The sequence below is a fragment of the Elephantulus edwardii genome, unplaced genomic scaffold (genome assembly GCF_000299155.1).
Source record: "Elephantulus edwardii isolate Elephantulus edwardi_28Jun2011 unplaced genomic scaffold, EleEdw1.0 scaffold00006, whole genome shotgun sequence".
In the NCBI taxonomy this organism is placed as follows: Eukaryota; Metazoa; Chordata; class Mammalia; order Macroscelidea; family Macroscelididae; genus Elephantulus; species Elephantulus edwardii.
Window position 1 is genome coordinate 28,370,083 of NW_006399756.1, and position 27,368 is coordinate 28,397,450.

Genomic DNA, 27,368 nt, shown 5'->3' on the forward strand with positions numbered 1-27,368 from the left:
TTAATATTATAAAATAAGTAAGTGGGTGTGCAAATTTGACTTTCTTTTTGGCAAATCTGACTTTACATAAATGCCTTTTTAAAATGGTTGTATCACTCACATTACTGCCTAAGAAGTCCACACATCATCTCTTTTACTTCTTAAGCTTTTTTAATCTAAACTTTCCTCTCGCTCTTTTCCCCCCCTTGCATATTATATGCTGAGAAACTAGACTGTTTGTCCAGGAGAGTTTCTCAGTCTGACATTTTTTTTTAAAGTCATAACACCCAAGCCTGTTTTAATTATACATGTGAATCAGCATGACTAAACTGAAAAAGACTAATTTCTTTTACCTAATATTACAATGAAAAAACAAAACAAAAACCAGAGTATAATTTTTAAGTCCTCTGTGAATTTAAATGAACATTTTCTTTGTGTGTCTATTTTTTAAAAAATATTTCAATTTATTTATTTTTCATTTCAATGAACATCTACAGAGATTTTGGAATTCCATTCATTCACTGTATATTTTTAATTGTGATTTTAACTAAAGTTTACAGGAAACTTGGATTTTCATTCATATATTGTTGCACGTTTTCCTCCCTCCTTCTCTCTTTCCCCTCCCCCAGTTTACTTTCTTTTTTAAAAAAATATTCATTGGGGCGGGCTGCCCTCGGCCCTCTGCCTGGGGCAAGCCATCGCGGCCCTCTGCCTGGTGTGGGCTGCCCTCGGCCCTCTGCCTGGGGCGAGCCATCGCGGCCCTCTGCCCGGGGTGGGCTGCCCTCGGCCCTCTGCCCAGGGCAGGTTGCGCTTGGCCACCGGCTCGGGGCGAACCATCGCGGCCCTCAAGAGCAAGAAGGCAAGCAGCTGTAACCCAAGACCACCAGTAAGGTGATAAAGCGTCCTCCCTTCCCCCCTTTATATCTACGCCCCTGTTCAGCATGAAGAAGCCAGAGAGTCGGCATCCAATTCCCAAATCAGTAAGACAGTTGGTTTAACTACTATTGGAAAATGCTTGTCATTCCTCTGTAACATCTGGTCCCCACTGGACCCTCATCATTTCCTTCACCTGCTCCCCCCACCGACCAAACTGTGCAGCTCTGCAACTGCATCCTGGCCCATCCTCACCCTTCTGCCCCCAACCCTCACCTCCTTGTACCCCCCAATATGTTTTTCCCAATAAAAAAATATTAAATAAAAAAAATATTCATTCATTGTTGCAGTTTTCTTCCTCCCCTCCCCCCAGTGCACTTTGCAATGCACCTCTTATTGTGGACTGCTGTCATACATGTAACGCCTAGCAACATACTCCTTTTAAACAGTTCTTTCCTTTAGCTGTTCCAATCCAGTGTTCATTATCTATCCTCTTTTTTTTCCCTAGTTTTCCCCAACCTCCCCATGTCAGACCTACTTTATAACAGTGGTATTATGCAGTATTTGTCCTTTTATGACAGATATTTCACTTAGCATAATGTCCTCCAGGGTCACCTATGTTGTGTAATGTTTTACAAATTCCTTGTTTTTCAGTGCTGTGTAGTATTCCATTGTGTGTTAACACACCATGGTTTTTCCATCCATTTATTTTTTGTTAGGCACCTGGGTTGCTCTCATCTCTCTGCCACTATGAATAATGCCACCATAAATATGAGTGTGCATACATCTGTTTGAGTGGTGGCTCTGCTTTCTTTAGGGAATATTTCCAGTCATGGAATTGCCAGGTCAAATGGTTATTTCTATTTCCAACTTTTTGAGAAAGTGCCTGACTGACTTCCTTAGTGATTATACCATTTTACACTCCAAGCAGTGAATAAGGGTTCCAATCTCCCCACAACATCCCCAGCATTGTTGTTTCAGTCTGACTTTTGTTGACTGCATCCCATGTTATAATTTAGCATGGTCTTCTGTCCCATGGTTATTTCCTGTAAACAGCCAAAGATTAGACCTAAAGGTGGTGATGCTAGCAGTAATTAATGGTAATTGCCTAGATCCCAAACTTTACTAAGAATTTGCAAAAGTAAGGATAGTTTAATTCTATCATCCTTTATAATGTTTTAGCTGAAATCCTCTCTAATATTTTACTTGTAAATCACAATTCATAAGTGACAGGGAGAAAATTTACATGGAGAAAAGCCGTTTAAACAGATTATTTCCCTTCATTTGCCTGTTTCTGATTAACAAAGTGAGTCTCAATATTTTTTTAAAGACGATAAAGAAAATGTTTCTTTGTCCTTTAAAGTATTATTATGAAGGTGAGGATGGGTGGGGTGGGGTTAATCAAAGGGTCACACAATTTGATGGTGGGGTGAAGGAAAGGAGAAAGATCAGGTAACAGAAACACTGTAAATTAACCAGTATAAAATAAAGGGAGGAAAGTATTATCATGAGTGCACAGATTTTTAACTTTCTGATGTTGTGGTGTCAAGGGTTTACTTTGCCACTTGGATGGTGGGATCATACACAGGCTAACAGAGTGTATTGATCTATTCACAAGGGACTGCGTAGTTTCACCATAAAGTGGGTGTATTCAGGAGCAGAAATTTGGCATCTCAACCACCAAGGAGGAAGCAGTGGGGCATCCTTTAGTGCGAGATACCTGCACCAGCTAGACCAAGATTTATACAAAAGCAGCAGCAGCAGCCTTACAGAGAACCAGAGACCAGCCTGAGGCCGAGGTGATTTAAGACTACTGCCCCACAGAACCACAGACAGAGGCCTTCAACCAAGCTTGCTGGAGGACTTGCCATAACTGACAAGATTAAGGGAACTTTGTAATGCTGACCTAAACAATGAAGTTGAAGGGCAAAGGGCTTGTGACCACACCTGAGAAACTCTCTGGACTGAGGGATTATATTCTGCTGCTAACCTGAATTATAGCCTGTTACCTTCCCTAATAATCTCTATAATCATGAGTATAGTTCTATAAAGTCTGAATAGTCACTGCAACGAATTTTAGACGCAGTAGAGCAGTAAGTGTAGGAGCGTGGGAGAACATGTCTGAAGGAATTTGTTTTGTGCTGTGGATACTGGACACTTCCCCTTTGTGGAATTAGTAGAGACCAGACTCCGCCATCTTCACACAGCCCTTGCTTTTTTCACAGATGTATTTAAATTTATTTCAGTTGTCACTGTTATCTGAAATGCCCACCTTTAAAACAGGGGGAGTCTCTAAAATAGATCATTGAGTCTGTTATTATGACTTTCACAATAATTGACAGCTTCCCTGGTTTATTTTTTATATTTCCTGCCTCAGATTTGGAATCAGTCACTTCTCCATAAAGCACTAATTTCTTTTAGTGGGAAATGTATGTAATGATCTTCATCTGAGACTTGTACAAATTAAGGAGTTGTTAATAATTTGAAAGATTCTATCACTAGAAAACACCACTATTATTTACAAGAAGAAGAATGAAGGCAGTAGGGTCCATTGAGAACTGAGAGACATAGAATCCACCTACTGGGCAGGGTAGCACTTATTTTCCTTAAGAAGTCAGAATTCTAGTTTTCAGCTCAGGAAACTAACACCCTCTTCCAGCCTTAGTTTCCATCAGCAATCACAACAACAGTATTTATTAGTGTTCTCAGAGATCACCCAGCTGGGTCAAACCTAGAAAAGTCTAAGGCAGAAAGCATGGAGGAAGGAAGAGGCACAGTTGTTGGCAGGAAGCCAGACTGGAGCACAGCAGGAACCCTCAAAAAGATGGTAGATCAGAAAATAAGGATGAATAAAAATTAGAAGAATAAATGACCTCTGGGGTTCAACAGTCCAAACTTCCACACCATCACCTACAGCCAACACTTAAATCCTTTTATAAGGCTTAGGCCAGCAGCTGCTCAGACTTCAAAGATGGTGACATTACTGCCTCTCAAGGCACTCCATGTTAGAAAATGCTCCCATATCCCAATGAAAAGTGTCTTACTTTGGGTAACAAAGTCAAGTGCCTCTTCCATATGGCAAGACTGTAAATATTTTTAAGCATTTATCAGAGTTCTTCCCCCTCACCTCATCTCCAAATCTTTTCTTTCTCAGATTAAAATAATTCAGAACTTGGAGATATTCTGCTTTGACCCCAGGTTCGACAAGAAAAAGTAGGATTTGAACCCAAGAAATATGAGAAACCTATACTTGAACCAAGAGCCTGTTGTAAGAAAGAGCAAGGAAACACTGTATAATTCAAAATTAGGAGAGGTGTGTGCCAGGAATGCATCCTAACTCCACACCTTTTCAATCTATACACAGAACAGATCATCTGGGAGGCTAGGCTCTAAGAGGAGAAATGTGGCAACAGGGTTGGAGGCAAAACTCATCAACAACCTGTGTTATGCATATGGCACAACCTTGCTTGCTGAAACAGAACAGAGGCATTTGCTACAGAAAGTCAAGCAAGGACTGCAGCCTTCAATGTAGATTGAAGCTCAACATAAGAAAACAAAGATTCTCATCACTGGGTTGATTGGTAGCATCATGACAGAGGTGAAGATATTAAGACTGTTAACCGCTTCAGTTTGCTTGTCTCCATAATCAACATTCTCGGTACCAGGAAATCAAAAATTAATTGCATTGGGAAAATCTGCTGACAGGGATCTCTCCAGAATACTGAAGAGCAACAGTGTCAGCCTGGAGACGAAGGTGCTCCTGATCCAGGCCATAGTCATCACAGTTACTTGCTATGCAACAGAAGCTGGACAATGACCAAGGATGACAGAAGGAGAATTGATGCCTTTGAGCTGTGGTGCTGGAGAAGGGTGCTGAATATACCATGGACTGCTAGGAGTTTGGAGAGGGTGAAACCAGGCTGCTCCTCAGAGGCAAGGATTCTGAAGCTCCGTCTGACATTATTTGGGCATTATTTGGGAGGGACCAGTCCCTGGGGAGGGAAGTCATGCTTGGGAGGGTGGAGGAACAGCACGAGAGAGGAAGACCTTCGATGAGATGGATTGATTCAGTGACTAGGGTAATGGGTACAGGTGTGTCAGGGACAATAAAATTGGCTCAAGACAGAGCAGGGTTCAGAGCTGATGTATGTAGGGTTGCTATGAGTCACAAGCAACGTGATGGCACATAATAACAATGTGACTCTTGGGCTCCTGCTCTCACCCATACTGTTCTCCAGTCTTCTTCATTGAACTTTTTTTAACGCTCAACTTCACGGCATCAAAGGGCTTTGCAGAGAGCTGGTCCTACTATCCTAACTGCAGCTCTCTGCTCTGTCAGTGGCTTTCACTGCTCCCTGTAGGGAATATCCCTGAAATTCAGGTGGCAGAGACAAAGAGGCCACATTCTCCTGAAAGAGCTGATCAATTAAGACTTCACAGGGTGCCAGGGTTGAGAAAACTAGTCTAAGGGTGAATTGTTGTTGTTGTTGTTGTTGTTACGTGCTGTCAAGTCGCCTGCGACTCATAGCGACCCTATGTACAACAGCCCTAAACTCCGCTCTGTCCTGTGCCAATCGCACTGTCTCTGACACTCCCATCCCAATTATCCCAGTCACTGAATCAATCCACCTCATAGAGGGCCTTCCTCTCCTGCGCCGTCCCTCCACCCTCCCAAGCATGATGTCCCTCTCTAAGGACCGGTCTCTCCTCACAACATGTCCAAAGTAAGTTAGAAGGAGCCTCAGAATCCTTGCCTCCAAGGAGCCACCCGGTTTAACCCTCTCCAGGACAAATCTGTTTGTTTTCCTAGCAGTCCATGGTATTCTCAATACTCTTCTCCAGCACCACAGCTCAAAGGCATCAATTCTCCTTCTATCCTCCTTGGTCATTGTCCAACTCTCCGATGCATAACAGGTGATTGCGAAGACCATGGCCTGTATCAGATGCATCTTAGTATCCAGAGAGACACCACTGCCCTTCAGCACTTTGGAGAGGTCCCTAACGGCAGACTTTCCCATGGCAATGCACCTTTTAATTTCCTGGCTGCTGGTGCCAAGACTGTTGACTATGGAGCCAAGCAAACTAAAGCTGTGTACAATCTCAATCTCTTCACCATCCATCCTGATGCTGCCAATTGGTCCAGTGGTGAGAATCTTTGTCTTCTTGACATTGAGCCTCAATTCATACTGAAGGCTACAGTCCTTGACCCTCTGCAGCAGGCGCTTCAGGTCCTCCTCAGTTTCAGCAAGCAGGGTTGTGTCATCCGCATAACGCAGATTGTTGATAAATCGTCCACCAATCTTGACCCCACATTTCTCCTCATAGAGCCCAGCCTCCCGGATAATCTGTTCTGCATACAGGTTGAAAAGGTATGGAGATAGGATGCATCCCTGGCATACGCCCTTCCCAATTTTGAACCATGCAGTGTTCCCTTGCTCTGTTCTGACGACTGCCTCCTGGTCCAAGTATAATTTTCACATTAGAACGATCAAGTGTTCTGGGATTCCCATTCTTCTCAGTGTCAGCCACAGTTTGTTATGATCTACACAGTCAAATACCTTTGCATAGTCAATGAAACACAGATAGACATTCCTCTGGTATTCCCTGCTTTCAGCCAAGATCCATCTAACATCAGCTACAATATCTCTAGTACCACGACCCCTTCTGAAACCAGCCTGGACTTCTGGTAGTTCTCTGTTATCCTAGCTTAATGTCTGCATTAAATAGCCTCTTTCTACTAATAAGCTCAAAGCATCTCACAGAGACTCATAGAAGCTGAGGAATTTGCCTCAAATTTTGCAGCAGCTCAGCAAAGAGATGCACACTCTCTCTACCCCCGCAAACTCTTTGGGTACTGCAATCACCCAATCACTGGCTGGGGCATAGGACTACCTAAAGCAGTTCAACTGACAGGACCTCTGAAATCTCACAGAGAATTAAAGAGGGACAATGTCATGGACAGACTTGTGTCCCCCTAAAGCTTGGGTCAATGTGATTAGGCCATGATTCTCAATATAACTCTCTTCCATGTTATGCCTAGGCTAATGGGAAAGTAAGAGGGTACGCTTATTATGTTGAGGATCCAGGATTAGGTGGGCTGCCATCATCCTCACTCAGTCATCACCTATCCTCAGAGATCAATTCAAAACTCATCGCTGTTAAATCAGAACCAACTCATAGCTGACCCTCCACTGGGTTCCAGGGCTGTAAATAACATGGAAAGAGATTGCCCGTTTTTTCTCCCAAGGAGCAACTGATGGATTCAAAGTGGCAAAGAGGTGTGGCCTCTCAGTGAGCAGCACAACTCCCTAGGATTTATGCCACCAGAGTTCCCCACTCAGGTCACTCAACTCATTGTCATCAAGGCAGAACCCATCCACGGCTGACCCTCCTGCAGGCTTTTAAAGGATGAAAATTTTGCATGGGAAGATACTTCCTACCTTTTTCTTCCTCAGAACAGCTGGTAGATTCCTTTGGGTTGGCAGCACAATTCCTTATCCAACAGGCCACCAGAGCTCCCTAAACTCACTGCCATCAAGTCAGAACCAACTCATAGCTGATCTTCTAGAGGGTTTTCAAAGGCTTTAAGTCGAACAGAAGAGATCATCTTTCTTCGGCAGAGTGGCTGGTAGATTCAAACTGCCTACCTTTGGGTTGTTAGTGCAATTTCTTACCCACCAGGCCACCAGATAACTTTTTATCTTACAAGAGACGAAAGGAGAAAGAAGTAAGCAGAGAGGGAGGGATGTTAGTACCACAGAGAAAGAAGAAGCAGGAGGAAGTGTAGTCTTTGGACCTGGGATTCCTGTGCTGAGAACCTCCTATAACCAGAGGAAGACTGATGCCAGGACACAGTGAGGACTCCAGGAGCACTAGGTTCACAGATGTTGACAGGAAACAAGGAAATTTCTCAAGGAAATTCTCCAGAGCTGACAGAAAGAATGCTATCTCTAGAGCTGACATCCTAAACGCCAGTGTCTACACTACTAAACTGTGAGAGGATATCTTTCTAGGCGCTGGAGAAGAGTATTGAATGTACCATGGACTGCCAAGAAAACAAGCAGATTCATCCTAGAGAGGGTTAAACCAGGCTGCTCCTTGGAGGCAAGGATTCTGGGGCTTCGCCAGACATACTTTGGACATGTTGTAAGGAGAGACAGGTCTTTAGAGAGGGACATCATGCTGGGCAGAGTAGAGGGACAGCGCAGGAGGGGAAGACCCTCTATGAGGTGGATTGATTCAGTGACTGCAGTAATCGGGATGGGTGTGTCAGAGGCAATGAGATTGGCACAGGACAGAGCAGGGTTTAGGACTGTTGTACATAGGGTCGCTATGAGTCGCAAACGACTCGACGGCACATAACAACAACAACAACATTAAAGCCACCCACTTGTAGTATTTTTTTATTTGTTACAGTGGCACTAGATAATGAAGACAGCCACTTCTCCATTAGGGTAATGATTCAATGGAACATACCAAGTTAGAGGTTGACAAGTGTTTTTTTTTGGTAAAGGGCTAGATATCAAATACTTTAGACTTTGAGTGCTACAGAATTTCTGCCAACCAGTCAAGTCTGGACTATGAACAAGGCTGACTTTGAACTGTGGTGCTCGCCAAGAGTACTGAAGATCCCATGGACTGGCAAATGAATAAATTTGTCTTTGGGGAAACGCAACTGAGGTGCTCCTCAGAGGTAAGGATGGTAAAACTTTGCCTCACATACTTTAGGCATGTTGTCCAGAGGGGTCAGTATTTGGGAAAAGTTATCATGCTGGGAAAGGTGAAGGGTCAGAGAAAGAGAGGAAGATCTTCAACAAGATGGACTGACATGGTGGCTGTAACAATGGGCTTGAACATGGAAGAGATCTTGAGAATGGTGCAGGTCAGGGCAAGGTTTAGATCTGTTATGAGTTGTCATCAATCTGATGGTATATAACAACAACTCAGCTCTGCATAAAAGTATCCATAGACAATTGGGAAACAAATATGCTTGGCTGAACTTCAGCAAACTTTAACTTATAGAAACAGGGGTCATCAAGATTTTGCCTGCCAAATAGTTTGCTGTCCCTGCTCTTAGGGTTTCGGTCTCCCCTGCAATCCCCCTTTTCAGTGGACCTTTGGACTTAGATATTAGCTAGATTAGAATTTACATGCTAGCCACTTAAATTTTAGTGCACAGCTCATTTTTGAAGGGGTGACTTGTTTTTCTTCAGCAGATGAGGAGCACACTCTTTCAACTATTAATCTAAAACCTTGGGAACGTGCAGGGAAACCAAGGATTATTTTGCCTTCTAGCAGGTCAATATTACTAACAGATGAAAGAGAAAATATTTTACAGATTTATAGCAACCAGAAAGGAGGATAAATCAGGCTGAGGGAAAGAAAATGTCAGGAAAATCAGAAAGAGTATGAGGAAGAAAAATGATATTAATATAACCAGGCAGCTCCCATTTGGCTTCAGTTAGCTGACTGGCGCGATGGGCAGCTTATCCAAACCAGGAAACAAGAGAACTCGACAGCTCTCATTGGTAATGATGGAGCATCTCTTTTCAGAAGAATTTACAGTACTTGAGGCAAAGATATGAAGATGAGGCACACTCAGGACATCCAGAGAGAAGCCAGCCAGGCGTGCCGTTAATGAGAAGCTGAGCTGCAGAATGGCAATGTCTCGTCATTAAGAGCATAGCTGGCTTGCTTCTCTCTGGATGTCCCGAGTGTGTGTCATCTTAATTATCCCCTTCTTAAGTACTGTAAATCTCCCTGACTTCCTTCACTTGCCTGCACAGCAGGGATGAGGAAGCCTAGTCTACCTTCTGGATCTCAGAAGGGAACTCTGGCCTCAACACAGGTGAGCAAAAGATGCTGGCACTTCAAAGAGGAAACAGGGGTTCCCTTTTGAGATGTGTGAGCTCTAGGGGATAGCAGGCTGGGGACAGGATTACACTGAGCCCAGGGTCCTGAGGGTTAGGATGCAGAGCTAAAAAAAATCTATGGCTCTGTGACAGCTGTGCTCCAAATGCTGCATGCAGCAGCCCCAGCACCTGCCATTCTCAAAACATAGGTGGGAAGTCTCAAGTACCTCAAGTAAATCATAATTTTAAAAAGAAAAAAGCTTTTTACTTTCAAAATTGGCCAACTCAATACTTTCCTCCTTGAAATGCTTTCAGAGCTTTCCATTGTGCTTAGACTCAATCCAGACCTTGACTTGTCTGCAGGCCCTGCACATTTTGATACCTGTGAAGTCTCCAGCTCTTCTCAAAGCTGCCCCTTCCCTCACCTCCTTCCAGCAATGCCAGCCTGCTTTCACTTCCACACGGACCTGAAGCTCTTTCCCTGCTCAGAGGCCTGCGCATGCTGTTTCCTCTGTCATACATCTCACTCTACCTTCAAGTCTGTCCTTTCCTGATTCTGTAATCTAACATGGGCCCACCGTTTTACTCTTCTGGAGCACTCTGGCCTCTCTTTTTCAGTGATCTTCTATAGAATAAAATAGTTAATTGCCTGTTTTTTCAGCATCTGTCTCCAATAGCTAATGGCAGGGACTCTATCTGTTCAGAATAGTTTACTCAGCAACTGACACAGTCCCATGCAAGTAACAAACTTTAATAGAAACAAAACTAATGAAAAGAGCACCTTTCTCCAATCTTCTATCTTCATTCAAAGTAACTCCTTAGAGGCAAAGAGGCACTGGCATGCAAATCAATGCTGGGTGGGAAGTTCCTGGAGCTCCTTCCCCCCATTTGCCAACTGCACGGGATTCTGCAAGGCCCAGAACCTCTCACAGGCTATGTCCTTATCTGGAAAACTGCAGTATAAATCCTCTCCTCAGGCTGGCTCTTAAACAAGACAAAAGTAAGTGCCCAAGACAACTTGGTGTTCAATAGCTATTGTTTTATTGATTTTTAACTACTGAAAATCAAGTAAAAATGGCCTCAATAGAAAAAGACTACACCACATACGTAATTTTAGAAAATGTGGGAAGAGGTATAGTTCTAGAAAACTCCATAATTCATTAAGATTCCACTTATAAAACCTGAGCTGCTGTCAATATATGGAAAAACCTCTCTGAATTCAGGAGGCAGAATGAGTCCCTGTCTCCAATTTCAGAGACAAGGAGCATGATGGATGTGTTCCTGTGCTAAATCTAAACTGCATGATACATTATTTAAGGGCTTATTCACTGATCTTTCCTAACCTCCGACGTAGGCCATTTAACATGTGTTTCTTCAGTCACGTAAAAAAGGTCCCTGGGTAGTGCAAAAAGTTTGCACTTGACTATTAAGTTAAAGGGTAGCAGTCTGAAGTCAGCCGGCAGAACTGAGAGGGAAAGGCCCAGCAATCTGCTTCTTTAAAAGTTTCAACCCACTGCCAGAAAGTTGAGTCCAATTCATAGCAACAGATTTCCAAACCTGCCAATATTTATGAAAGGAGATGGTCCATCTTTCTCCAAAGAAATGGCTGATGGCTTCAAACTGTCAACCTTCTGGTTAACAGCTCAATCAATATATTATCCACTATTCTAACCAGGAAAATTCTATGAGCTAGCTCTGCTTTGTAATACAGGGTGTCACCATGAGACAGAAGAGACTAGACAGCAAGGGTTTGGCTTTTTGTTTTTCTTGGGTCAGGTAATCTAGAAAAAGGATAAATTTTTCAAAGACTCAGGGGAGTCACTCTGTTGTTACAGGAATAATTAGATGTAATAATCATCCTATTTACTAGATAAATCATATTAGTATGATTACAGAAATATATTTATTCATCTAACTCATGCACACTTTAAAAAAAAAACAACCCAACAACAACTCTTTAGCAATGGCTATTAAAATGCAAAATGTTCATTTTCCTTAACTTGGCAATTATACTTCTGGGACTTAGTCTCACAGAAATACTTAGGCAAATGGGCAGAGCTACATAAGGAGGTTCAATGCAGTAGATCTGTGGTAGGAAATAAGGAAACAGCACAAATAAGAAACTGGTTAAGTAAAACATACTATTAGAAAGTGCTGACGTGGAACCATGTCCAAAAGACAGTAAGTTAAGAAGAACATGTTGAAAAACAGTACCAAAAGCTGGTCTGCTTTTGTAAAATAATATAAATTCTATATAAATATATACATTGGAAAGAAAATCTGGAAATAGGAACCCCTATGTTTCCTCAGTAGGGGAGCAAATTATGAAGGCTATTTTACTTTCTGTATCATACAGTTCTATAATATTTCTGTTTGTATAATGAGCAAGTATTTCTTTTATAAACAAGGGGAAGAAAATGTGAAAAAAATAAGGTTAGTCTGTCAGTACCACAGAGTTCAGTTAGTCAAAGCTCTGCCAGCTGAGGAAAGGCTACTGCTCACCCTGACCTGGCTCCCAATTTGGGTCCTAATCACAAACGGAGCAGACTCAGCATGTTTTGAGTTCAACAACAGCAAGTGAAGGCGCTTGAATCCTGCAGTGTCAATTACAAGGCTGGGGGGGGGGCGGCGGCACATTTTCTCCTAAAAACTCAAGAGAAACTGCCTTGGATTTTGTGGTTAGGGGCTGCCAGTGACAGAATGGAGAGCAAAAACCCTCTCCAGCAGAACTCTGAAGCTCAGCTCAAAAATCAAGCCATGCTGAGTTGGGGAATGGTTTCCTTCTAATGAAATCCAGAGGGTTGGGGTAGGGGGGCAGTCACTGGCAATTTGAGGAGAAAGAATAAACTGATCACAAAATTAAAAGAGGATGGGCAAGTCAGAGACCTCTGTATTTCGCTTTTGGAAACTGGCTGTAAAGTTACGGCTGTTGTTGTTAAGTGCCATCGAGTCGTACGCGACTCATAGCGAACCCATGAACGAAAGCCCTGAACACATGTATAACTTTCATCGATTTGCAAATGCAAATCCAGGTGCTCTATCAGGCCTGCCACCATCATCTGAGGTAGTCACAGGATCCATGCAGATCTAGTTTGAGTCCTCCCAAGACAGATGCTGGAAGAAAAGTGTTCTTCCTTCTGAGAGAACCTAAAACTAGGAATGGAGATGCTCATCTCTGCTGGCATATACGGAGAGCAAGAAAACGAGCCAGTGCCCTGAGAACCTTTGAACGTATGCATCAAACCAAGCGTGAAACCCTGGGCATCTTAGTTACCTAAACCAATAGGTGATTGTGTAAGGTACTTGGAGATAAACTTTCTATCTCTTTTCTTATTACTTCCTTCCTCCAAGTAAAAAGTCCCAACTATTAACCCAGTCTGCCTGTCCTAATTATCAAGTACTGCTGTAACAGAAACACCAAAGTAGGGGCTTTAACAAACAGAAATTTATCTCCTAACTGTTTAAAAGGATATTCTGGTGGTTCAGTCCACAGGGAGATGTGCTATTAAATGAAAGGCTGTGTGCCTCTGGCAGTTCAAGTTTACCAGGCGCTCCACAGGAGGAAGGTGGGCAGTCTCCTCCCATTAGGATTCATAGCCTGAGAAACCCAATGGAAGGTCTTTATGAGTCAGAAGAGACTTGCGACGGTGAGTCAGTGAGGTGAAAAGTCTGGGGGGCTAGAAGTCTTAATACAGGACACTAACTGTAGGGGAAGACTTTGTCTGTCTGTTCTGGAGGAAGATCCTTGGTCTATTCTGGAGGAAGGTCCTTGTCTCTCTGAGCTTCTGTTCCTGGGCAAGCTTTGTGTAATCTGCCTCTCTTCCCCTCTCATTACTTATTTACTTTTATTATTTGAAAAGAGAGTGTCTCAAAATATACCCTACATTAATCTTATCTCACTAACAAAGACAACTTAGGCCCAAGTGGAATTACAGAGCACAGGCAGAGAGACTAGGATTTACTACACATATTTTGGGACACAATTAAATCTACAGTAGACCCACATCTTGAAGCCTTTAATTTCTCTGAATAGTCTTCTTTCCCAGGCCTCTCATTTTCACAGCTTCTTCCTCTGAGCCAACCTGTCAAAGGGTGACTGCCCTCCAGCAGATCAGGGCTGACTTCCGAGTTCCCTCTAGGCTACTCTCCCCAGCAGGCTTCAGAGCAAATCTAATAAAGCCCCTCTCATGTCTGGACCTGGCACTGCCACCTCCCACTCTATACCCACTAGAGTCTCACCACTCAACGTTCCTTTTCTACCACTGTCCTTATACTAGCTTCAAGTGTAGATTCTACATATCCAGAAAAGCAGGTCTAAGTATTCCATTTACTTGATTATACTGCTTGGCATGTTCTCACAGGAAAATGGGAGGGGTGGAATGTTCTACATAGAATCAGTGGGTTCAACGTGGACAGCAAAACCCCACTGGAATGATGACATTTTTACTCATTTATAGTTTATCTATGTACACACCAAACACATACTACATGATCTGTGTGTGTCTACTTGTAATCCTAGCAAAGGGTAACCACACTTGGGGCAAGGTAAGACTCCCATCTCAAGGGTAGCTCTCTATGTTAGCAAATGAGTACATTATCAAAGAAAACCTGATAGGTTTTCTATCACTCAGCCACGTAAAACCCAAACAATAAGTGGTCATTATTCACATCATTAAGTCTTGGTTTTGCAGTTAAATGGGATCTTTACTGCCACTACAGTAACCATGGTACCCACTTTTTAAAACCAAATAAATATTTGAACAAAACAAACTGTGGCTGATTCTGAGAAGAATGGAAATTCCAGAACACTTGATCATGCTAATGAGAAACCTATACTTGGACCAGGAGGCAGTCGTTAGAATAGAGCAAGAAAAGACTACATGGTTCAAAATTGGGAGGGTGTACACTAGGGATGTATCCTATTCTCCATACCGTTTCAACCTGTATGCAGAACAGTTTATCTGGGAGGCTGTGCTGTATGAGGAGAAGTGTGGCATCAGGATTGGAGGAAGATTCATCAACAATCTGCTTTATGCAGCTGACACAACCCTGCTTGCTGAAACTGAGGTGGACCTGAAGCACTTTCTACAAAAGGTCAGGACTGCAGCCTTCAATATGGATTGAGAGTCAATATTAAGAAAACAGAAATTCTCATGACTGGGCCAACTGGCAACACCATGATGGATGGTGAAGAGATTGAGATTGTTCACAGCTTTAGTTTGCTTGGCTCCACAGTCAACACTCTTGGCAATAGCAGCCAGGAAATTAAAAGATGCACTGCAATGGGAAAGTCTGCTGTTAGGGACCTCTCCAAAGTACTGAAGAGCAATAGTGTCTCTCTGGAGACTAAGTTGTGCCTGATACAGGCCATGGTCTTTGCAATCACTTGCTATGCATCAGAGAGCTGGACAATGACTAGGGATGACAGAAGAAGAATTGATGCCTTTGAGCTGTGGTGCTGGAGAAGAGTACTGAATATACCATGGACTGCTAAGAAAACAAACAGGTTCATATGAGAGAGTTAAACCAGGCTGCTCCTTGGACGCAAGGGTTCTGAAGCTTCGTCTGACATACTTTGGACATGTTGCAAGGAGGGACCAGTTTCTGGAGAAAGACGTCATGCTTGGGATGGTGGAGGGACAGCACAGGAGAGAAAGACCCTCCATTAGATTGATTGATTCAGTGACTGGAGTTATCGGGGTGGGTGTGTCGGAGACAGTGAGATTGGCACAGGACAGAGCATGGTTTAGGGCTGTTGTACACAGGATCACTATGAGTCACAGGCAACTCGACAGCACATAACAACAACAACAAATCTATCTTAAAGGAAATGCAACTAGGGTGCTTCTTGGAGCGAAGGATGGTACAGTCTCACATAACTTTGTGCATAATATCAGGAAGACCTTGAAAAAAGACATTACGCTTAGAAAAGTAGAGGGGAAAGAGGAGAAGGCAGCCCTCAAGAAGATGGACTGACTGTAACTCAGAGTGATTCTAAGGACAACAGAATCTTTCCCTCCCTCCCGTCCACCCTCTACTATTAAACCAAGCTCAGCCAAGTCTAACATCCTCCCAACAATCAAGCCCACTGTTGCAATCACTGTCAATCCATCTTTTGTACTGATTGCACTTTCCAAGACAATTCTGTTCTTTTGATATTCCATGGGATATTCAGTACTCTTAGCCAACACCACAACTCAAGGGCATCAATTCTTTGGTCTACCTTATTCCTTGTTCAACTTTCACATGCATATGAAGAAACTGAAAATACTATGGCTTATGTCAGTCAGGTGTACTTCAGTGTTTAAACTGTCTTTATTCTTCTAGCAATTTAAAGAGGTCCTTGACAGCAGCTTTGCCCAGTGTCATACATCTTTTGATTTCTTAATTGCTGCTACCATGGTTGTTGACTGGATCCAAGCAAATGAAACTATCGACAATTTTTATCTTTTCTCCATCTATCATGATGTCTTCTCCCCATCAAATGTACTAAATTTTGCCCAGCACTGGAGGCCTGTTCCACACGCAGACTAAGCCAAGGCTCCCAGCACAAAGCCTCCACCTCAGGTTCTATATTAGAAGTCTCCTGAGCGGAACCAGGAACAAAGCATAATCCCCCTGGAGGGACTTGAAGCATCTGAGCCAAACCAATACCTCTGACCTTCAGGACCCCACTGGTTCCAAGTTTCCATGGTTCCAGGAATGCCTAGAAATTCCTTTCTCTCCTTCCCTGTCCACCTTCTACTATTAAACCAAGATTAACATGTGTGCCTGTGATCCTACATAAGATGGCCAGGCCACTGGAGGCAGAGAGCAAGGGCTATATTCACCATGGGAAATGGGCAGACGGTGAAAGACTAGTCGGCTCCACGCTGAGTTGTCCGTTAGCTCTATGGGAATCAGAATAATGGCTGGTAGAATGAAATAAGGGCACAGGGCATCAGAACAGCTGCCAGAGGTCACAGGGACATAATCTTTTCTTTCATGGCCCAGATGGCTTTCTAACCAGCAAATATGAGACAAGACAAGCCACTTTTATGGTACAAACTAGGGTAAGAAACTTTCAGGAAAGTTCACTTGACAGACACCAAAATATGCCAGCGAGCCCCAAAAGCCAGCCAGGCTCATGGTAAAAGGATCGCCACAGCGAACAGCTCCAGGAATTCTTACCTGACTGGAACACGTATCTGGCCAAGCCTTGCATTAGCTCTGCTGGCCACGTTGGTGGGGCAGACTCCCCTGTTTCTCTCTTCAGACGAAATGTCAACTCAAAGCCAAAACCACTAGGTCCGTCTGTTCCTGTAAACCTGAAAGGAATAAAAACGAAATTCTTTTAGTTTAATTCTCTGGATAAACAACCAAGGTTTGGAAGTTTAATTACAGCAACCTCCAGCTCTTCTTTTTGGTAGTGTTGGTATCAACCCCCAAACATAGAAACTCCCAGGCTATGAGTCTTGTAAGGAAGAAAGGCCAGAAAAGCCTAGAAGAAAAGAAATCTCTTGACTTGCCCTCTTGTCAGCTCTGAGCACACGTGTATGACCTTGACCTGGTCAATGGCACCCTGTATTATAAGCTCCAGATTCTGTGGCTCTGTAACATGGCTTTATGTATGATTGCAGTTCCATTACTGGAAACCTTTCTTTTTTCACACTCCTTATTTCTTCAAGATGTTAAAGCCTACCTCACTGCATCAAGTCAGAACCAACTCATGGGTGATCCTCCAGTGGGCTTTTAAGAGGCTGTAAATTGCACAGGAGACGGCTCATCATTCTCCCTCACAGCAGTTAGTGGACATGAACCATTTGGCTTTGAATTAACAGTTCAACCTTTTACCTACAAACTACTAGAGCTCCCTTAAAGAGATGTTAATAAGCACTTTCACATTTCACCTACATGTTCTGTGACCCACTAACAAAGCTGTATGCAGTATGAAGCAAGATTCTTTATCTTCACCCCAAACAGCAGCTTGCCCTAGGCCTTGCTCTAGAAAGGTGAAAAGTTTTGGGTTGGGCTGGCTGGCTTCCAACCTCAATTCTTGGGGACAGTCCTAAGGCAGGTTCTCAAGGCCCTGGAGTGCACATATTCTTCCCGGCACCCTTCACACACTGCGTACATTTCAGTCACGGGAGCCTGAGGAAGGGCGCTTTGCTTATCCTTTACCATTCCTAGGTGGTCAACAAAGACCAGGATTCCTACCTCTGTAGCCACAACTCAGTATGATGATGAGGCACAGAAAGCATGCCAGCTTCCCTGTCTGCTAAGAAGCATTCAGGGGGCCAGAGGTCCTAGGAAAGTCAATGAAGTGAACGTCCACCACAAAGAGCAATGGTGTGGATTACAGGGAAATGGCCTGACTGGTGAGACACCATAGCTCCTCAAGTGGTGGAGGCTTCCGGGGAGGAGTTCTGAGAGTTTTATGAGGCTTGCCAGAATGGGAAGGGTTAAAATATGTTCATGACATAACTTCCACTAATTACGTCTTGTACAAACATGAGCCACAATGATTATACACATGTAAACTTTTCAGCATATAAACACAAACCATCAGCTAAGATGACAGGCAACACCTTCTTGCTAGCCAAATGACCAAAGCAGGAGGTCAGAGGACAGAATTCCAAAGGAATGCTTTGCAGTCTTCATGCAGCGTTTTCCTCCATCAGAAGCAGCCCAAGAGGTCAAGTCAAGAAACTGGGAGGAAAGAGACTGCAAAGTCTCAGAAGTTCTGTGAACCGTCTACTCCTAACTTATGGGCCTTAGCATTCTCACCTGTTAAATGGGCAAGCCCAGCCCTTCTGTACCTGCTAATGAAGAGTGGAATCATCTCTGAGAAACCCAAGCAACTTATTAAAGGATGAAGCTAAATTCCCTAAGACTCTAAAGCCACCCTTCTCAAAAACTTCAGGGTCATATCCATATTTGAATGAGATCTCCATGATTTCCATTCTCTCATCTGTCACTGAGGGAAGCAAAATCCACTTGCAAAGTATACACCTAAAATTCTGAACACCAAGGTACAAGAGGAGGCTTGGCAGGAGGCAATGGAAGTAGCTGTATTTCCTTGCCAAAGTGCCCTCTTGGGCAAACTGGTACGAGAAAGCTGATGGGATAGAGATGAGGCTGGAGGAAGAGCTACCTCTGGTGGGGCTGCAAGCCTTGGATGGCATGAAAACCTGGGGGGCAAGACAGCACTGAATGAGGTAAAATTCATGCAAAACCAGGATGGGTCACTAGGGCAAAGGGAAGATACAAACAGCCACCAATTAAAGGCAGCTTTGTAAAACATATTAGACCATTACATCAAGGCTTTCATCTTGGGCCAAGGGAAATACATGATTTCTAACCGCAAAAACTTGAGAAACAGACTAAAAGAAACACGTTCTTGGGCTGTGCAAAGAGAAGAAGTCTCAGATGCAGAGAGAAAAACACTAGCATCCTAACAGCACCTCTCTTAAGAGAAGGGCAATGCTCTCAGGCATGGCCGGGGGTGTGCGCGCACACACACATGTCCACCATCTGCCTCCACCTAGTGCTTTCTGGGGCAGCTCTGTGGTGGGCAGGCCAGCTCTCACTTGGCTGGGTGGCAAGACCAGGCCAGACCAGATGGTCTCTGCCTGCGTTTAATTACCACCCACCAGGCTGGTTGGACGCAAGTCTGCAGCATAATTTGGAATGGCCCAGCCTCAGTCATAAGCACACAACCTGGAGAGCCTGTCAGGTCTCTTTTCCAAATCAAGCTGCCCAAGTAAGAGCTGAATGAAAAGGTCTTCAGTCTTTAAGGACTCCTGGAGGGGATTCTCTTGGTCTTCTTCCTCAGGTGAGGTCTTCCTCAGCCAAGGCAGTTCTGTCTGACAGAGAAGCCCTCCTGGGGAGCAGTTGTCTCTTATGTCTTCTGGGGAAGGAGGGCATGAGAGGAAACTGGCATGTGCTGCAAAAGGTGGAATCTGGATCAAAGAACTTTTCTAACACAGAGGCTGCTAAGCTACTGGGTGGTGTTAAAAGGGATCAGGAGGCTTCTGCCTACATAGGAGTTTTAAAGAAATAAGTGAGCAATTCTACCCCATCTAGCAAGGTCAGGCAAGGGGTTTCAGCACTGCTTCAGAGCAGTGGATGAGAGAACCTCTCAAGATTGTTTCCAGCTCAGGAATCCCTGATCCTGTTCACTGAGTTGTCCAGGGGAGAGCTAGCTTTGTCCCAGTGATCTGGCGAGCTTATGTGATGGCTGTGCCAGACTCAGCAGTAATATATTTTACTCAGCAGTAAAATATTTTTTTCCCCTGCCAATAGGAAAAATGTGTGCCTTGAATTCTAGACACACAGCTGTCCAACCATTGGAATCTGCTCAAAGGTCTCCTCGAACAGCACCTGATCAAGAAGGCATCAGTCTCCCAGAGACCTAAAGGACTCAGCCCCAGGTAAAAGATGAAGAGGAAGCCAGGAGACTTTCTATAAGAAAACAACAGCTAGAGGAACAGTGTCATGGGGGTGGAGAATGTTATATGTCACACTGCAAATTGAAAGGTAAGTGGTTTGACTGACCAGCTGCTTCAAGAGAGATGACAGTCTCTCCCCATTAAGAATACCTTTGACAGCGGTGGGTTTAGTTTTGGTTTTGGGGAACAGCAAGGTGACCTAAAAGTTGACACCTCATACTCAACATCTTTAGTCGTTGTTACATGCCATGGAGTCACCTGTGACTCACAGTGACCCTATATACAACAGCTCTGAACCTTGCTCTGTCTTGAGCCAATTTCATTGTCTCTGATACACCTACCCCCATTACCCCAGTCACTGAGTCATCCATCTTATCCAGAGTCTTCATCTTTTGTTGTGCTGTCCCTCCACCTTTTCAAGCATGACGTTCCTCTCCAAGTACTGGTCCCTTCCGGCAACATGCCCAAAGTATGTGAGATGGTTTCACTCTCTCCAGGAAAGACCTGTTTGTTCTCCTAGCAGTCCATGGTATACTCAATTTTCTTCTCCAGCACCACAACTCAAAGACATTGATTCTTCTATCATCCTTAGCTTTCTGATGCATAGCAAGTAATTACAAAGTTTTTTTAAGTATAATCTGATGCATAGTGAAGACCATGGCCTGGATCAGGCACACCTTGGTTTTCAGACTGACCCTGCTGCTCTTCAGTAAGTACTCTGGAGAGATCCCTGACAGCAGATTTTCCCAACGCAATTCGTCTTTTGATTTCCTGGCTGCTAGTACCAAGCATATTTATTGTAGAGCCAAGCAAACTGAAGCTTCAAAAACCTCAATCTTTTCTCCACTTATCATGATGTTGCCAATCGGCCCAATGGTGAGATGCTTTCTTTACTTGATGTTTAGCTTCAATCCATATTGAAGGCTGCAGTCTTTGACCTTCTGCAGCAAATGCTTCAGGTCTTCCTCAGTTTCAGCATAAGTAAAATATAAATCAAAACCATGAGATATTACTTCATACTTACTGTGTCATTGAGTCAATTCTGACTCCTGGCAGCCTTCCATTGGATTTTCAAGGCTGTATATATCAACAGGAGGAGACTGCCACATCTTTCTCCTACAGAGCAGTTGGTAGGCTTGAACCACTGATCTTATGGTTAACGGCCAACACTAAGCCATCAAATATCCTTTCATACTCACTAGAAAAATCTTAAAGAGACCCAACAGCAAATGCTGATAAAGATGTAGAGAAGCTGGAACTCACATATTTCAAGCATGACCATAAAATGGGGTTTGGTAAACAGTCTGGCCTCAACAAGTTAAGCATGGAGTTACCATCTCTCCCTCTTTCCCTCTCAATGCCATCAAATAAAAACTGACTCACAGCTGAACCTTCCATTGAGTTTCTAAGAATGTAAGTAGCAGAGGAGGAGACTGCCCATATATTTTGCCCTGAAGCCACTGATGAATTCAAACCACCAGAAAAGTGGGGCATTTGGGTCAATAATCCAGCTCCCTGCAGACTATACCACCAGAGCTCCCTGAAGTTTCCATACCACCCAACTTCTAGGTATGCACCCAAGAGAATTGAAAACATATGTTCACACAAAGACTTGTACACAAACGTTCACAGTAGCACTATTCATAAGCCCAAAGCTGAAACAACCTAAATGTGCATCAACTGGAGAACGGATAAACACTGCAAGCATTCTATCATTCACAATAAGTAAAAGAAGCCAGTCACTAAAGATCATTTATTGTATGGCTCTATTTACATGAAATGAAATATAATACTAATCTATAATGTAAACTGTATTTATAGTGTATGAAATGTCCATTATAGGCAAATCTGCAGAGACAGAAGTAGATTAAATGGTTAACCAGAGCTAGGAGAATGACTGCTAAAAGATGCAGAGTTCTGAGATGATGAAAAAGTCCTAAAATTAGGATAGAGGATGGCTGCACAACTCAGTGAATAATGAGAACCGCTGAGTTACAGACTTTAAATGGGTAAACTACATGGCATGCTGATTAGATCTCAATAAAGGCACTTTTAGAAATTTTTTAAGATATTTAAATTTCTATTAAGTTTTTTTCAACAGAAAAAACCCCATATTTTTGAAAGAAAGCATTTACTTACATTTTAAATACAGTATTTTAACCATATATCCTCAAGCTCCAGATAGTAGGTCTGTTTTTCTCAGTATAGGTTAGTGATTATGAAACAAGCTTCTACATATATTATGGATAATGGGAGTCAGGTCATTGCCAGAGAATTTAAAAATTGGTAAGCACAGATCAGAGTTATAAACAAAAAGGCAAAAATAATGCCCACAGTCATGATATTTAATGGCTAGATACAGAACTAGATGCTAGTGTGTGCGCGCAAGCATACTTTCTATGAACAGTGATGACCCCACACAATGATGACACTTAGGACCCTGATCTTGGTTTCTAAACACCATTCTCCACTAAAAGAAACCAGAGCTCCCTGGAGAGATGGCTGAGTGGGGATGAGAAAGTACAAAATGAGTGTGGAACTTCTTGCTGTGCCAGAGAGTAAGAATATGTTCAGAAATTATGGGAACAAGTTACAAAAGACAGAGAAGACAGACTGAAGGGGCTTGTGCTGGCTACATCTAAGACAATGTGGGCATAAAAAATAAATAGCAAAACCTTTATCCCATAATTAATATAAGAATCACCGAGTCTATACTAATATGAATGTATAAGCAGATAAATAACTCAATGGACAAAAGAAAAGTCCTTCCTTACAGTAAAATGTAGTTGGAGTCAGAAAATCAATAATCACCATTAAGAATAATTACGGAGTTCTGGTGGCCTAGTGGCAAGAAGCTGTGCTGCAATATAGTGCTGCAAGAAGTTCAAATCCACCAGCCATTCTGCAAGAGAAGGATGGGCAATCTCTTCCCATGTGATTAAGTGCCTCTGAAAACCCACCAGAGGGTCTGCTATGGGTCTGTTCCAACTCTACAGTAAATAACAAGAAGAAGAATAATGAAAAGCTAGCAAGTGTTCATCTAAGATAAAAGTAATGCTCTCCTGATTGGAGAAAAGAAGGGAGAGGAAAAGCAAAGATTCAAGAAAACAACTATTGCACAGATGAGTGGACCATGTGAACCACAGCCTCATTTCACCCCGAGACCAGGAAGAGATGGGTGCTTAGTTACCACAACCACTACAATTGGGACAGCAAAAGGTCCTGCAAAGAATGGAAGAAAAATCCATAACAAAATTTAAAACCTTTAAGAAGCTAAAAGTTAACTGTCTAATTGAGCCTGTGGCCCTTAGACATCCTTCAAACATGGAACAAAACCTACTCCTAAGGATCTTGTCACCAAACAGTAGACAGGCCTAGGAAGTGAACAATAATGTTTATGAGGACTCCTCAAAAATAATAAACCAAAGGACCCCAAAGGACAGCATTTTTCCTAAAAACAAAGCTCAGAGGCAAGAAGGGCCAAGAGAGAAGGTTGAATGGAAACAGGGACTCCAGGGAAAAAGCAGGAAGAATTCTGTTATACTGAAAGAACTGCGACCAGTATTATGAGCCAAAATGTATATAAAACTGTTGAGTGGAAAACAGATTTGCTCTGTAAGCTCTCCATTATCTCCCATTCTCTCTCTCTTTCTCTCTCCCAACCACACACATACACAAACAGATACACCCAACACATCTTGCTTTGTCATCAGGACAAAAAGAAGTCCTTGCCAAGTGGTATTATTACCACAAGCATAGAGATTACCATTTCATACTATATGCAGAAGAGATCATTTGGGAAGCTGGGCCCTATGAGGAGGAATGTGGCATCAGGATTAGAGGAAGACTCAAATAACCTACGTTATGCAGATGACACAACCTAGCTTGCTGAAACTGAGAAGGACTTGAAGCACTCGCTGAAGGTCAAGGACTGTAGTCTTCAATATGGATTGAATCTCAGTATCAAGACAACAAAGATTCTCACCACTAGGCTAACCAGCAGCACCATAATGGATGAATAAAAGACAGAGTTTATTAACAGTTACAGCTTGCTCTGCTCCACAATCAACACTCTTGGCACCAGCAGTCAGGAAATCAAAAGTCTAATGGCATTGGGAAAATCTGCTCTCAGAGACCTCTCCAGAGTACTGAAAAGCAACAATGTCAGTCTAAGGTGTGTCTAATCCATGCCATGGTCTTTGCAATTACTTGCTATGCATCAGAGAGCTGGACAAAGACTAGGATGACAGAGAAAGAATCAACGCCTTGCAGTTGCGGTGCTGGAGAAGTCTTGAACATACCAGGGCCATACCAAGAAAACAAACAGGTCTTGTCTTACGGTGAAATCGAGTTTCTCCTTGGAGGTTAGGATTTTGAAGCTCTGTCTCACATACTTTGGGCATATGGCCAGGAGGGTCCAGTTCTTGACTTTTTTATTAGACATCCGTCTTTAAATAGAACTTACTGTGTCAGAACCTACACACAGCTGACTCATTGGGCTTCTGATGCTGTAAACAGGATGGGAGGAAGACTGTCCACCTTTCTCTCAAAAAGTCCTTGGTGGATTTGAACTTCTTGAGAGGTATGACCTTTGCATTAGCAGCAAAACTCCCTAGGACTACACCACCAGAGCTCCCTAAAAGCTACATGAGGTTTATTATTATTATTATTATTATTATTATTTAAATTGGGGGGGGGGAAATCACCATTATGGCAACCACCCTAACAGTAACTAATACAGGCCAGACTCATCAACAGATGATGAAACTATTGTGGTTATTGTTAGTTTCCATCAAGTTGACTATGATTCAGTATCATAGTCAGTGACTCCATGACCAATAGATTTAAACCATTCCCTATCATTTCCACAATGCTCACAGCCATTATTGCAGATCCTGGTCCGATCCATCTTGTTGAAGTCGTCCTCTCTTTCCGCACTTTTCCAAGTATGATGCCTCCTCCTATGTGATTAACTGCCTCTGAAAACCCACCAGAGGGTCAGCTAGGGTCAGATCCCATTCAACAATAAACAACTCCCTTTTGAAGTTAAAGAGGTTGAATACTGTCATCCCCATTCCATTTTATCAATGGTATACAAGACTATATCAGTTATCTATTGCTGTGCAACAAATCACTCTAAAATATAATCATGTTATTTGCTCACAGTGGCATAGTGTTAAAAACTGCTCTGCAATACCAAAGGCACATGGTTCAAATCCACCAGCTGCTTCACAGGAGAAGGAGGGACAATTTCCTCCTGTGTGATTGTTGTTGTTGTTGTTGATTGCCATCAAGTCGAGCATGACTCATAGCAACCCTATGAGCAAAAAAAGGCCTGAAGCCTTTCTATAACTATCACCATTTATCAAAGTTCGTAGAGTTTCCAGAGGCATGTTATTTAGGAAGTGGCTGCCATTCCCGCTGGAAAGTCAACTATGGGTGAGTTCTGACTCAAGGATACACAACAGAAAGCAACTTGGACAGGGCTCAACTGAGTGATTCTTCTTCTGGGCTAATCTTGGATTACTCCAATGGCTACAAGTTGATCACAGACTGATTGGGGGCTAGCTGAGGTCAAAGGCTGGTAAACTTTGGCCTGTGGCTTATTTTGTATGTACAGCTCCTGAGTTTTCACACTGTTAAAGCGTTTTTTAAACTACAGAGGAAGACAACTCTGAAACAGACACCATATATGGTCTGAAAAATATCTCAAGTATTTACTATATGACCCATTACAGAAAAAGTTTGTTGACCCTTAGTTCAAGTGGCCTCAGCTACAGGCTTGCCCAGGCTTCTTGAAATGGTCATTCAATAGAGTTCCTAGCAGAAGCAACCTTGAAAGAGCAAATCCCAATGTGTAAGAACTTAGCAAGCCCATATTTTTCCCATGGAGTTGCTGGGAGCTTTGAACACGGGAGAAGCATGGCCTTTGGGTTCACAGAGCAACTCCTTATAGACTATGCCATCAAAGCTTCCATGAGAATAGGGCTGTGTAAGACTTATCAACAACCTGCATTATGCAGATGACATAACCCTGCTTGCTTAAACTGAGGAGGACCTGAAGCGCTTGCTTCTACAGGTCAAGGACTGCAGCCTTCAATATGAATTAAAGCTCAACATCAAGAAGACAAAGATTATCACAACTGGACCGACTGGCAGCATTATGACAGATGGTGAAGAGACTGAGATTGTTAACAGCTTTAGTTTGCTTGGCTCCACAATCAGCACTCTTGGTACCAGCAGCCAGGAAATCAAAAGACGAACTGCACTGGGAAAGTCTGCTTTCAGGGACCTCTCCAGAGTACTGAAGAGCAACAACTTCAGTCTAGAGACTAAGGTGCTCCTGATCCAGGCCACAGTCTTCGCAATTGCTTTCTGTATGTCAGAGAGCTGGACAATGAGTAGGGATGATAGAAAGAGAACTGATGCCTTTGAGCTGTGGTGCTGGAGAAGACTGTTGACTATACATACCATAGACTGACAAGAGAACAAACAGGTTCATCCTAGAGAAGGTAAAACCAGGATGCTCCTTGAAGGCAAGGATTCTGAGGCTTCCTCTGATATACTCTGGGCATGTTGCAAGGACAGACCATCATGCATGGAAGTGTGGAGGGATGAAGAAAGAGAGGAAGACCGTCAATGAGATGGATTGATTCAATGACTGGGGTAATGAGGGTAGATGTGTCGAGACAGTAAAGTTGGCACAGGATAGAGAAGGTTCCAGGGCTATGGTACACAGGGTTGCTATGAGTCATAAGCAACTTGATGGCACATCATAACAAAAACAATTTTGTTCATTACTAGATCTGCATTTCTAGACTGAGCCTTTCCACAAAATCCAATGACTGCTCCTACTAGCACACTGAGGGTATCTCTAAAGAGGTCTACGTTGTTGTTGTCGCTAGGTGCTACAGAGTCAAGTACAACTCATAGCGACCCTATGACTAAGAGATCTGAACCCTGTTCTATCCTGTGCCATCCTTACACTTCCCATTGAGGCAGTTACCGTGTCAATCCACCCAGTTGAGGGTCTTCCTCTCCTTCACTGACCCTTCACCCTTCCCAGCATCATGTCCTTCTCCGAGGAACAGCCCCTCCTAGCAAGATGTCCAAAGTATGTGAGACGAAGCCTCATCATTCTTGCCTTCAAAGAGCACTCAGGCTGCACCATCTCCAAGACATATCTGTTTGGTTTTTTGGCCTCCTATGGGATGTTCAGTGCTCTTTTCCAACA

The 27,368-nt window shown here is 43.2% G+C and overlaps 1 protein-coding gene across 1 annotated transcript in view; it reads right to left on the bottom strand.

Moving 5' to 3' along the window:
- Positions 1–27,368, bottom strand: part of SUFU (suppressor of fused homolog (Drosophila)) — a 112,606-nt gene that overhangs the window by 52,148 nt on the left and 33,090 nt on the right. The window contains exon 3 of the mRNA XM_006879977.1: positions 16,875–17,011. Within this exon, the coding sequence (XP_006880039.1) occupies positions 16,875–17,011 (137 nt within the window). The remainder of the gene's footprint in view (positions 1–16,874; positions 17,012–27,368) is intronic.